This window comes from Cavia porcellus, unplaced genomic scaffold (assembly GCF_034190915.1).
Source record: "Cavia porcellus strain 051 isolate PalLab524CR breed Dunkin Hartley unplaced genomic scaffold, mCavPor4.1 scaffold_3, whole genome shotgun sequence".
NCBI classification, from domain to species: domain Eukaryota; kingdom Metazoa; phylum Chordata; class Mammalia; order Rodentia; family Caviidae; genus Cavia; species Cavia porcellus.
This window is the reverse complement of record NW_026947486.1, coordinates 42820518-42834233: the sequence shown is the minus strand read 5'-3', so window position 1 is coordinate 42834233 and position 13716 is coordinate 42820518. Positions and strand designations below refer to the sequence as shown.

Here is a 13716-nt window from a genome sequence, read left to right as displayed (position 1 = left end):
AATATGTAATTTATCAACTGGTGATTTCTTACTATTTATTTTTCGGTAATTCTGTATTATTTCTACCCTCTTTTTTTCTCCATTTTTCTCCATTGTCCATTAAATGTCCATTAAAGCAAAACACTAATGGACATTCAAAAACAAATAAGCTTTAAAACAATTGTAATAGGAAACCTCAGTAATCCACTGTCACAAATAGATAAACCAGACAAAAAAATCCACAAAGAAATATAAAAAAAATGAACCAAACCTGTGAGTAAATTTACTTAGATGTCTACAGAGTATTCTACCATACTAAATCAGGATACATATTGTTTTTCAGTTCAAATGAAACTTTCTCCAAAATAGACTACATTCTATCTCATACAACATACTTAAGAAAATATAAAGGAATTGAAATTATTCCAAGCATATTATCAGACCACTGGAAACCAATGGCAAAAAACCCTTAAACACCACATAAGACACACAGAAATTCAATAATATCCTCTTAAACATCCAGTAGTTTACAGATGATACTAAGGAAAAAATTAAATAGTATCTACAACTAAATGATAATGCCAGTATAACATAGCAGAATTCATGATATGTGATAAAAGCAAACTTAACAGGGAAATTTCTAGCAGTGAAATGTTACATTAGGAAAACATAATGAGCTCAAAAACAACAATCCAACATTGTACCTCAAACTTCTGGAAACAGAAGAACAAGTGAAGCCTAAAACTCATTTGAAAGAGGAAATTATGGGGATTTGAGCAGAAATTAATGCAATTGAGAGTAAGAAAACAATACAAAGAATTAATCAAAGGGCTTGCTCCTTGAAACACTAAATAAATGAGATAATCTTATTTTAAAAAGTTAAGAATGGACTAAAGTATATACCATTAGGAATAAAAAGGGTGAAATCACAAAAGATCTTAAAGAAATTCAAAAGATCATCAATACCTATTTCAAGACCTTTTATTCTAATAAGATGGAAAATACAGAAGAAATGGACAGACTCCTAGATAGATATGAATTACTAAAGCTGAATCAAGAAGATATAAAAATTCTAAAGAAACGCAGTATCAATTAAGTTGAATTGAAACCCTACCAACAAATAAATTCCCAGATCCTGATGGATTCATTGCTGAATTCTACAACAAATTAAGAAAGGATCTAATGCCACTACTCTTTGAATTTTTTAATGAAACTTGAAGCAATACTTCAAATCATTCCTAGAAACAAGTATTATACAAAATCAGAGTGATCCAACCAAAAGAGAACTACAGGTCAATTGCCCTAATAAACATAGATGCAAAAATTCTCAGTAAGATACTAGCAAAGAGAACACAGAAAATCATCAGGAAGATTACATGCCACCATCAAGTGGGATTCATCCTAAGGATGAAGGGATGGTCCAATATTCACAAATTAATAAATGTAACATATCATATGATCATCTGAATAGATGCAGAAAAAGGATCTAAAAAAGACCCATTCACGATAAAAATCCCTACAGAATACTGGAGAAAACGATGATCTTTATCACAATCTTATAAAAGCCATCTATGAAAAACCAACAGCCAACATCATAATTGACAAAAACTGAAAGCTTTCACTCTAAAAATAACAAGACACAGATATCGCCTATCACCACTCCTATTGAATAGAGTTCTGAAAACATTAACCAGAATGATTAGACAAGAGATATAAATAAAAAGAATAAAGATAGGAAAGGAAAAAAAGCATAATTATTTGCAGAGCACATGATACTCTACATAGGAGACTCTAAAAACTCCACCAAAAGGCTTCTAGATCTAATTACCAAATTCAGTCATATAGCTGGATACAGTCAACATTCAAAAATCAATAGCATTCCTGTACACAACAAACTAACTAACAGAGAAATTAAGGAAACCACACCATTCATAATAGCATCAAAAAATGAAATGCTTAGGAATCAACCTAACAAAGGAAGTAAAATTTCTTTACATTGACACTTACAATATTATAAAAATGGAAATGGATGAAAATATCAGAAAATGGAGGGCCAAAGATGTAGCTCAGTATCTCAGTGCCTACCTGCTAAGTGGAAGGCCTTGAGTTCAGTTCCTGGTTAAAAAAAAAGAATGAAAGAAAAGTCTTGCTCTTAGATACAAAGAATCAACATAGTAAAAATGGCCATGCTTTCAAAATTGTTATATTTGATACAATCCAAATCAAAATACCAACAACATACATTGCAAAACAAGAGAAAACATTACTTGAAACATTACTCAGAGGAGACCTAGAACAGCAAGACAATTGTGAGCAACAAAAGGAACGCAGAGGGCATCACAATTCATGACTTGAAATTATACTATAGAGCTACTGTGATAAAAAATGTGGTACTAGCAAAAACACAAAAACCCAACCCAAACCAAATCAGACTTTAGAAACAATGGAACAGATAAGAAGATGCAGAAATAATTCCACAATACTTAACCACCTTATCTTTGACAAGGGGGCCAAATATTCTCACCAGAAGAAAGATAGCCTCTTTAATAAATAGTGCTAGAAATACTGGCTTTCCACATGCCAAAGACTAAAACTGGACCCATGTCTATCACCATGCACTAAACTAAAATCAAAATGGATGAAATATCTAAATATTTAAATGTTGGGGACCAGCAATCATAAACTGACATAGTATCTGTCTTAGGGTTTCCTTGCCCTCCCTACCTTAGGGGCTGGTTTTGGAACTTAGAATCATCTTCTCAGTCAATGAGATCAGCATTCAGGAAGGGGACTGATCTTGTTTCCTTTACCATTTTAAACTTGTCCATTCTACCACAGCCTGTTCAAGGAAAAGCACCGTACTCCTTCCTTACACAGGGTAATAAATAGTGGCTAGTTTGGAATTTTTTTGTCTCTGCCCATCCCGAGGCACTGAGAGCCCAGCCCTCCATGTGCATTACTAAAAAAGTCTCAGTTTCTTATTTTCTCCTTTCACTATATCCCTCATACAGGCAGTTGGGGATTTTGGAAAGGACCCTGATATTAAAACAGAAACAATCTGATGGAAGAAAGAATATGTAGAACTCTTGAAGACTTAGGAATAGGGAAAGACTATGATAAAATTCCCTGTTTCATAGGAAATACTAAAACAAATCAACATCTGGGATCTCATTTTATAAAAAAGTTTCTGCACAGCAAAAGAAATTAACAACAGTAAAGCACAATCCACAGAATGGCAAAAAAAATTTGCTAGCTGTTCCTCGGACAAAAGACTGATATCTAGAACATATAAATAAATGAAAAGAATCAAAACCCCGAAACTTAAAGACTCAGTCCAAAAATGGGCATCTGAGATTAATATACATTTCTCATATAAAGAAGTACAAATGGAAAATAAATATTCAAAAAAACCAATCAACATCACTAGTCATTTGAGAGATACAAATTAAAAGAATGCTGAGATCCTACCTCACTCCAGAAAGAATGTCTAAGAAATCAACCAATAAAAAAAATGCTAGCAGGTCTGTAGGGAAAAAGAAAACTTCTACTGTTGGTGGGAGTGTAGATGGGTACAAGTACTGTGGAAATCAATGTGAAGATTCCTCAAAAAACATAATATTAAAAGTTCCATTTGGCTCTGCTATCCTCCTTCTCAGTATCTTCCCAAAATAATTATACACATCATACCACAGTGATGCATGAATACCCATGTTCACTGCAGCACAGCTTGCTAAATCTTTTGTGTGTGTGTGTGTGTGTGTGTGTGTGTGTGTGTGTGTGCCCGGGATTAAACTTGCGACTTTGCACTTGCCAGGCAGTCGCTTATGCCACTGAGCTAAATCCCCAGCCTTTGCTAAATCTTTGAAATAGCCCAAACACTCATTATCTGAAGAATGGATAAAGAAGATATGGTTTTTTAAAATACAACTGAGTAGTATCAGCCATAAAGAAGGATAAATTTGAGACTTTTATAGGTAAATGGATGCATCTAAGAGACCATATTCGTTAAGTGAAATAAATCAGACATATCTGTGTAAATACTGCATTGTTTCTCTGGAATGAGAAACTCTAAGTGTAAATCAGGAACAAAATGTATAATAGATATTGTGAAACAGGAAGAAAACTTTGAAATGGAAGGGGCATAAGGAAGGGAGTAAAGGAAAATGAAAAGAAAAAGAAAAAAATGAGAAAAGAAAAATAAAATGGAATAAGGCTTTTGAAACTAAGGGGAAGAGGGAAAGAATGGAGAGGGTCGGAATGGGAGGAAAATAAGAATCAAGGTATTATCATGTACAGATACAAATTGCATGTGATGAATGTGATCATTATATATAGTTAACTGTACCAATAAAGTTAATTAATTAAGAAAATAAATAACCAAAGAGAAAAAAAACATTTGCCATCAGTGAACTAGCAGGTTAAAACACAAAGACAATATAAAAACATATCAGAAACTCCAGGGATAGGGGCAGCAATCTGTGGCCTATGGGGGATTCTGATTTTCACTCAAGTTTATATATATATATATATAAAATTTTTATTGTGCTAGGGATGGATATATATATATATATATATATATATTTGTTTGTTTTGCATTGCTGGAAACTGAATCCAAGATCTTATACCTACTAGGCAAATGGTCTACTATTGATCTATATCTCTAACATTTTTAATTTCTATTTTGAGACAGGATCTATGCAAATCCGTCTAGGTTGACTTCAAACTTTCAATCCACCTGCTTCAGCTTCCAAAACAGCCAGTTTTATAGGTGTCTGCCACAGCACACTGCCCAATAGGTTTTTTTTTTAATAAGGCATGTATCCAATTTATACTGCTCTGAAGTTCATATCACTTGAAACAATTTTGTTTTGAATAGTCTGGTAATCTTGCACCAATGTTAGAAAATTGTGTGATTAACCCTCCAAGTAATGTTTCATTTGTTAAAAAATACCAACATTCCAAAAGGATTGTAATTTCTTTGGAAATCTACAGGGATATAGAGGATAAGCATCAGTGAATACCACCCCATTGAATAATTCCTACTGTTTATGAGGCCATCCATGTGGGAACCAAATGTATCCAATTCCCAAACATGCCTCACTAATAAAAAGAACCAAAGGCATGTTATATCTTAAAAAAAATAATGACATGAAGAGAATTTGCTTGAAATATGATTTTACACTACATTTGAATACAAATTTACCTGGTGTTCTGGAAAGTCACTTCAAACAAACTTTGAATTCCTAATATAAGCACAAATTCAGAAGTACTAACTCCTGCAGTGGTAGGCATCTTTTTTTCCAACTAATTCAATGTAACAGTCAAACTTATGCAAATTTGGATGCTGGCTCATATCTTTCCTGAGGCAAGAAGATGAAGATTGTCTTTAATTAACTATAGTTGCAAGATGGGCATAATGGGAGACACCTATAATCCGAGCACTGAGATTGAAGCAGGAGGACTATAAGTTTGAGCACAGCCTGAGAAATTTAGAAACTCTGCCTCAAAGTAAAAAACAAATACAATATTGGGGATGTATTACAGTGCAAAGACCCTTGGTTCAATCCTCGTTTGTATGACAATGACATTAGTTTCAGCTTCTACCAGCAAGGATTAAACAAAATCCACACTGTATCAAAACATTAAACTGAAATAGATGAGAATTTCAAGAAGAACCTGAAGTCAACATTTGCCAAGGAAGAACTGTAATGGGAATAATTTAACCATTAATTTCAGCTAATTAAACAGCAGTATTCCAAAATAAAGGGAAAAATAGAATAGCTATTTTAGTATTCCAGCTCCAAAGGTAAACAATCCATTCTGTATCAGGTCTCTTTTCTCCAACAAATCTTTGCTGACTTTTATCAGCTTTGATTCTAGATACTGTCTTCTGCTCTTTTAGGTATTTTTGAACAGAGGCCCATAACAGCTGCCTATGGGGCCACGAGAGTATAATTAATCAAGTAATGAGCCAGCCACCATTGTTAAAATATTTTATTATTAGTGTAAAATAGGATGAAGGTTTCACAAGCAAATTTTAGAAACCAAGATTGATTTCTAAAATGATATCTCTCTCTTTCAGAAGCTTAAATATGAACAAATACAAATCATGGAAATTTTTAAAAAGAATATATTTTCTCCATTGCAAAAAATGTACAGTTGACAAACATGCAAAATAACTAATTTTAAAATCAAAGACTTCTAGTAGAAACATTCATATTAAAATGATACTTTAGTTATTGGCCATGATCTCTAGCAAAAAAAAAAAAAACATTTATTTCCCCACCCCTCAGAAAAACCACTACAAATTCTTTTCTAGAGATTGACAGCATTAACAGTACTCAGTTCTCCTTTGTCAGCATTTAGATATCCCTGGTTTTGTCACTATCAATTTATGCTAAAGTGCCAGTTACTAAAAGAGCCCAGTAATTTTCTTCACCATAATGTTTGGCAAAGCATGTACCAATAATGTATAGTTTGGATAAAGAGTCATGAGAAACATAATGACCTGACTAAAAAGTTAACCACACATCCTGGGTCTATGACTTGAATAATTAAGCAAAATATAAAATCCCCAAAGGTATATTGTTTCTTTTCTCTCTGAGTTACCAATATTTACAAAGCCAAGAAGTAAAGAGTACAGAAAGATGACAACAGTCACATACATGAAACATTATTAGAGCTAAAAGCACCCTAAACAAAATACAAACTATAGTGGGCCAACGAACTGACTCTTATTTAGATTTTCTTTGTGGTTGCAAGCAACCCCTAAACTAAGAATCACAAATTAGGAAACAACTGCAATGCACTCAGGGTTCATCAATTTGTATTATTAAAATTTCCATCTTTTCTAAGGATTGTGTATGTGCTTTACTGTAGAATTTGGTGCTAACCATTAAGAAATAACTAAATAAAATCAATACTTTAAAATTTTCATTTTTACTATACCTACTTTCAAAGCATCTTTACCATTTTTTGTCATTCCTCAAATTAGTAAAACAAATAGAAAATCAAAATATAACCATCATATTACATAAGATATTTCACTTTCCTGCAATAACTTAGTCCGTTCCAAAGTATTTCTGTCCAAAATGTGTAGGCGCAACAGGATGAACTTCAGTAGTTAAAATTGTGATCTCTGGAAATTCTTGTATGATTGATTTGGCACCTTCAAAAAGTAGAAGACATATTGTTACTATGTCAGAATTGTTGGTAACACTAGTGAAGATTCAGAAATTTTACAGTTATTGTTACTATGTCTAATATTGACAGAGGACAGACAGTAATGGCCTTTAGATACTGGGTCAGATGTGGATAATCTCTTTATTTATGTAATGTCTGATGTGTGAAAGACTTAGACAATATTCAAAGAATGCCCCTCCCCTCTCACCAACAAATTCTTAAAATCAAATTGTTTTACATCCAAGAGTTGAAAATATATTGTTATGGTAACTTTTCTCAGAAGACTGTTTGTTTCTTTATTTTGAAGGTGGCTAGAATGAATGAATCCAATCTTCCCTAAAGAGAAAGAGGATCACACATAAAATAAAGGGTTCCAGAATGGAACACTGTGAAACACTTGCAAACACTTCTTGCATTTGTCAGAGCAAGCTAGGTTTCTAGAAGTAAGGAGTCTAGTTTCTGGAGAATAGGCTACAAGGAGGAAATTAGAACTGACTTAGACCCTAGTAAAACTAAAAAAGCCATAGCAAGTGCTGCCACAGAATAACACTTTTTTCACCTACAGTGTCAAACAATAGTATGTTATTCTAATGAATACTTTTAGAAGTAAAGAGATTACTTTTCCATTCCCATAGGAGAATAGTTACTGAATTATCTCAATATTTTCAGTGCTACGAGTGTCATTCATACATATACATATATACAAATATATATATATATATATATATATATATATATATATCATACTTACTTTGGTTCATAAATTTAATTTGTTCTACAATTCTAAGGAAAATAGCCACATTCGTGTTTGTGCAAAAAAGAGCTATGGTTGTGTTTGTCACCTTATACTTTGGTTCATAAATTTAATTTGTTCTACAATTCTAAGGAAAATAGCCACATTCGTGTTTGTGCAAAAAAGAGCTATGGTTGTGTTTGTCACCTTATACAGAGTTTGCAAATGAAACAAAATTTTGCCAAAAGTTTCTGTTTGCAAACCAAATTGTTCACAAATAAAAGCATTCTTGAACTGAGGTGTGTGTGTATATATATATAACATATATATCATATAATCATATATACCAAACATACCATATATACCATATATGTGAGATGAGCAAGCAAATCATTTGTCATCATCAATGTTTGAACTACAGGAAATTTTTTGTTACAAAACAATACAATTATCAAATAGGCCACAAATCCTACGCAGCAACCTACTGAAAATCAGACTTCCTAACTAGGTAACTTGTGGTTGCAACTTAGAATGTCTGGAAATGAGGAAACTCCCTGACTTAGAGAAGGTACCTTTATTTTCATCTATGAAGCAAACATGAATTCACTGTACAACATTTAGAAAAGATCCCCCAAAAAACTTAAAGATAATGAGTCACTTAGAATCTTACTGTACTAAAATAATCATTATTATTATTGTGTATTTTGAAACCAAAATTGAAACAGTATTAGGTATCTGCATAACCTCTAATGCTGAGGAAAGATTTACTAGGTTCTGTATCATTAAACCTGTCTCATTTTGGTAGTTAAAAAAGACATAAACTGGGCTAAGGATACAACTCAACGGCACAGCACCTGCCTTGGAAGCACAAGGTCCTAAGTTCGATTCCCTGTTAAGAAAAAAATAAACTATGGAGATCATCACTAAACTCAGTGATAATATTTCACCGTATTCCAACATTGCTATTCTTTATGTTGCTTTTTATTTTTTTATTTTATGCTATTTACTTCTATATTTCATATCCATAAACATTTTTTAAAATATCCTTGGAATGTACATTTATTTATCCATATCCTTATTGGTCAATTATATATTTTCAAACTTTTAATACTAGGTAACTGCAGCGAACATCCCAGAAACAAAATTCCTTTGTGCATCTATGACTATTTTTTTAGGTTATAATCCCATTTATCATAAATTATATGCAAAAAGCTAGTGTTTTAAACACATTTTTTGCAGGAAACTGAAAACAGTTTTCTCACTGCTCCTAAGAGTCAAAATCTAATTTTTAAAAATTTAGCTCTTAACTTTACTATAAAAGTTACTTCAGTAAAACCACAAGTTGTTTGGCTCTCCAGTGGTAAACCAGAGGAAGCAAAGATCTTTTAGCTATGTCTAGGACCTATCAAGGACACTAGGAAAACAATTCCAATTCTTTTTAATAGACTTAATTCATACTTCTCCATTTGAATCTGAAAACTAGAATGGTGCAGAACAAGTCAGGTATGGTGGCATGCTTCTGTAGTACAACTAATGGAGAGGTTGAGGCAGGAGATCACTTCAGCCCAGAAGTTCAAGACCAGAGCACAAAACTCCATCTTAAAAAAATGGGATAAAATATTATCATAAAGTTTAGACGGGGCCTGGGATATAGCTCAACAGCTCAAGCACTTGCTTAGTAAGTGCTAGATCATGAGTTCCATCTCCAGTACCGAAAAAAAAAGTTTAGAGATCAGAAACACAACTTATAACTACCAAAATCAGATCTAGATTTAATATGTAGTTAACTAAACTTTTCCACAGGATGAGAGGCTAGACAGTCACAGTTACCCATCTCATGATCACATGAAGCTCTAGTTAATGCTTCACGCTGAACTTACCATGAGGAGTAGAGAAGAGACTGAGTAGGATTATAACACTAGGTTGAACTCCATGTTCTATAAGAACCTTTACAGCTTCAATGACAGTATTTCCAGTGCCTGAAGTCAAGAGACAACACAATGCATCAGCAACATTAACATTTTAAAATGACTTTGAAATATAACATAATAATCTAACTTAGATACCATTAGGCGAAATTTCATCTAAAGGTATCATTGTTCTTCATCAATGTTATTTCCAATAATGAACATAACACACAATTATCAAATGTGTAAGTTCTAAATTAATTTAGTACTTGAGCTATTAAATTTAACAAATTCCCTTTACCTCCCTGGGAGATCATATATGATTTGTGACAGCTTAGGAAAGAAGAGAATAAAAGAAAAATATTACCTCCAGAGAAGATAAATCCTTGAGAAAATATCTGTTGTACTCAGTAGGCTAGACAAGGGAAATTTTTCAATATATTGTCTGTGTTCTACACATTTTGCCTTATTAGGTCATTTGCTTTAATATGGTTAGTTCAAGACAGAGCTCTTTGGAGTTAATAAAATTTGACTAATGCACACAGTATATACCCTTCTTATATAATGAAAATTCCCCAGTGAGCTGTTCAGGGTAACTCCAAGTCCAACCAACAAACACACATTTAGAAAATTCAGCTACTAAACTGAATTTAAACCCTAACGAAAGATTACAAACTAAAATAAATCACTCACTGAGAATTGGATACATAAGAAGAACTTTTCTCCGGTAAATGTCTGGTGGGAACTTGGCATAATATACTTTGGCTCTTTGTGTCTCCTCGTCACTCTGAATCAGAATCTTTCCAATTCGTATGGATCGACAGCAATCTCTTAATCCTTGTTCCATTGCCTCACCTTGAAGAAGGAAATTATAAAGAAAACAAGTAAAAAAGGGATGGAGAAGAGAGAAAGTCAGAAATGGACCAAAGCAGAGTTTATGACCCTTAGTAATACAAAGAAGACCCTACCAAAAAGGAAGAAAACTTTCTGGAGCTACAGCTTTCTCATTTGATATATTTGTTTTATTTTTAGTTCAGGTCAATGAAACTAAGTTAAAATCTGATCAATGATGCTAAGACAAGCTAGTTTTATTGCTGGTTTACAGGTGTTACAGCTGCCAAACTTCTATGTTTACATGAAATAAAGTGTTTTGCTGAGTTGCTCCCTGAGCTTTTTCAATATAAGGAACACTTTTACCGCTGTTATTTTATAAGAAGTCTTTAAACGGGGCTGGAGGTTTAGCTCAGCGGCATAAGCGCCTGCCTTGCAAGCAAGCAGTCGTGAGTTCGATCCCCGGTACCGATAAAAAGGAAAAAGACAAAAAAAAAAAAAAAAAAAAAGAAGTCTTTAAACCATCTCAACTTATCACTTTAACCTAGAAAACGTAAAATATATATGGTAGAATAGGAGTTGTAAACCAAAGCATCTCCCTTTAGATTAAGGTATTAGGAGACATCATCTAGTTCAACACTGACTTTACCACCAGTGGTTTTGCAGGAGACAGTGAAAGAGTATTCTCTTTCCCACAGAACACAGTCTACCGTATCACCCTAATTTCTAAAGTTATTTTTGCATATAAATTCTGTTAAGGAAGTGTTTGTCAAAAGTCAGTCATTCTTACATAATCTTCAAGATTTTAGGCTGCATCTGAATTAAACCAGTATTCTTATTATATTAACTTACTAAATTTTTGTCTTTTGAGACAGGGTTTCATTATGTAGTTAAGGCTGGCCTTGGGCTCACTTTGTAGCCCAGGCTGGTCTCCTCAGCTTCCTGAGTGCTGGGATTACAGGAGTGTGCCACCATGCCCAGCTGCATTTCATTTTTTTAATCTTTTTTGACTATTTTTCTTAAATTAACTATTTTTGTTTCAATTAATTTTTGCAGTACTTGGAATTGAACCTAGGGGTGCTCTACCCCTGAGCTAGTTACAACTTTTTGGTTTTTTTTTAATTCTGAGACAAAGTCTCACTAAGTTTCCCAGGCTGGCTCAAACTTGTGGTCCACTTGATTCAGCCTCCTGAATGGCTGAGATTAGAGAAAAGTTTACAGCACCAGTGTGAACATAAAACTAATTTTCTTTCTAATACATACATGAAAATCAACAAGTAGATATTAAGGTTGAAAACAATACCAGGTGTGGTGGCATACACCTGTGATTATAGCACTAAGGAGGCTGAGGCAGGAGGATTGCTGTGAGTTTGAGGCCAACCTGGGCTACAAAGTAAGTTCAAGGCCAGCCTGAGCTGTATAGTGAGACCCTGTCTCAAAAATAAAAAAAAATAAAAAAAATTAAAAGTTTGAAAACAATTCTGTTGGGGCTGAGGGTATAGCTCAGTGGAACAATACATGCCAAACCCCTGTGTTAAAATACATCACCAAAAATAAATAAATAAATAAAAATAAAATACATCACCAAAACAAAACAAAACAAGAAGAACTAAAAAGCCCATCAATATTCTCTGCAGTACCCTAAGCCAACACTATTACCTTTAGGGAAAGACCTGAATTGAAACAAGACACTATTCCACTGTTTGTAAGCACTATCCTAAGAATGCTATCATTGCTTAATATCTACAAAGTTCCTATTTACTTGAGGTATTCAATTGTTCAAACAGAATTTCATAGCCAGGGGAGAAAAGGGAATATTTATATTTTAAAAATCTATTTCTTTCCAGTGCAAGCAAGTAAGACTTCCATCACTTGTGAGGAAAAAAGCAAATCTTGTACAAAATAAAATCAAGTTTGCTGAATGGAAGTAATTATCCTCATGTAATAGGTATAGGTTTTAATTACAGGAATGCAATTTTGCTGTACATAGCTGATTTAGAAGGCTTGTCAGTTGGACTCAAACACAAATACAACATTCATAAGACCAGCAAGTGGAAACACCTAGAACTAATAATGTCAGCTAGGTGTTTTCCTTACATGGTTACATACATATCAAATATAAAATTAAAAATATTCAACAAAAAAAGCTGGAAATGGTGGTCCATGTTTGTAATTCTAGCACTATGGGAGACTGAGGCAAAATGACAATAAGATTAAGTCCAGTCTGGGGAACTTAGAAACTTAGGCCCTGTCTCAAATTAAAAAAAATAGGGGCTGGGATTTATAAGCTCAGCAGCATAAGCAAGCACCTGCCTTGCAAGCAGGCAGTCATGAGTTCGATCCCCGGTACTGAGAAAAACAAAAAGAAAAAAAAGTAAAAAAATAAAAAGAGTTAGGGGTGTAGCTCAATGTAAAGACTGAGTTTAATCCCCATTGCTGGAAAAAAAATACATTAAATAGTCCATCTCTTGTCTTAGTAGCACTGTTCCCTGCAACAGAAATACACACAGAACAAGTCTTTTCTCCAGGCAGGAATTAAAAGGTTCTTCACTTTTGACTCTATGCCATATTTTTTCATTCTTCAAACTGTTCTCCCTATAACTGTAGCATGGAATCCTCCTATTCTCTCACCTTCCCCTGAATCTTTTTTAAAGCTGGCATGCTCATAGGACCACCACTATGGAAAATGCTCTGCAGTTAAAATTATCCAAAGTTAGCAGCACATAGGCCATGACTCTATAGGTACCATGAGGACAGGCAACACAGGTAATGAGATTTAAGCAAAGGTAGGCTGCAATTAGGACAGACAAGCCCACCTCTCTCCTGGAAAACAGCAACTGTTTCTATGCATTCAAAGAGATAAAAATTGCACATATGCAAACCTACCGCTTCTCATTATGCTGACCCCACAATTTCCCTTCTCAAATTTTACTCCTTCATACTTGTACCCTGTTGGGAAATAAAATCAAAGAATTCATTTTTCATCATTGGAGTAACTCAGTTATTCTATGAAGTTGCTATTATTTAAAACAGATGATTACAAAGCAACCCTTATCCAGACACACTGTACATCACCTTAAATTG

General features: G+C 33.6%; 1 protein-coding gene across 2 annotated transcripts in view; it reads right to left on the bottom strand.

Annotated features, from left to right (window-relative positions):
• Nucleotides 1–5958: 5958 nt before the first annotated feature.
• The window catches only part of Uprt (uracil phosphoribosyltransferase homolog), a 33907-nt gene continuing 26149 nt past the window's right edge, over nucleotides 5959–13716 (bottom strand). For both annotated transcript variants that reach the window (XM_003470978.5, XM_063246108.1), the window contains exons 5-8: nucleotides 13519–13581; nucleotides 10495–10656; nucleotides 9775–9873; nucleotides 5959–7147 (exon numbers count right to left, since the gene is read on the bottom strand). In XM_003470978.5, coding sequence (XP_003471026.1) covers nucleotides 7041–7147; nucleotides 9775–9873; nucleotides 10495–10656; nucleotides 13519–13581 — 431 coding nt within the window. In that variant the 3' untranslated portion in view covers nucleotides 5959–7040. The remainder of the gene's footprint in view (nucleotides 7148–9774; nucleotides 9874–10494; nucleotides 10657–13518; nucleotides 13582–13716) is intronic.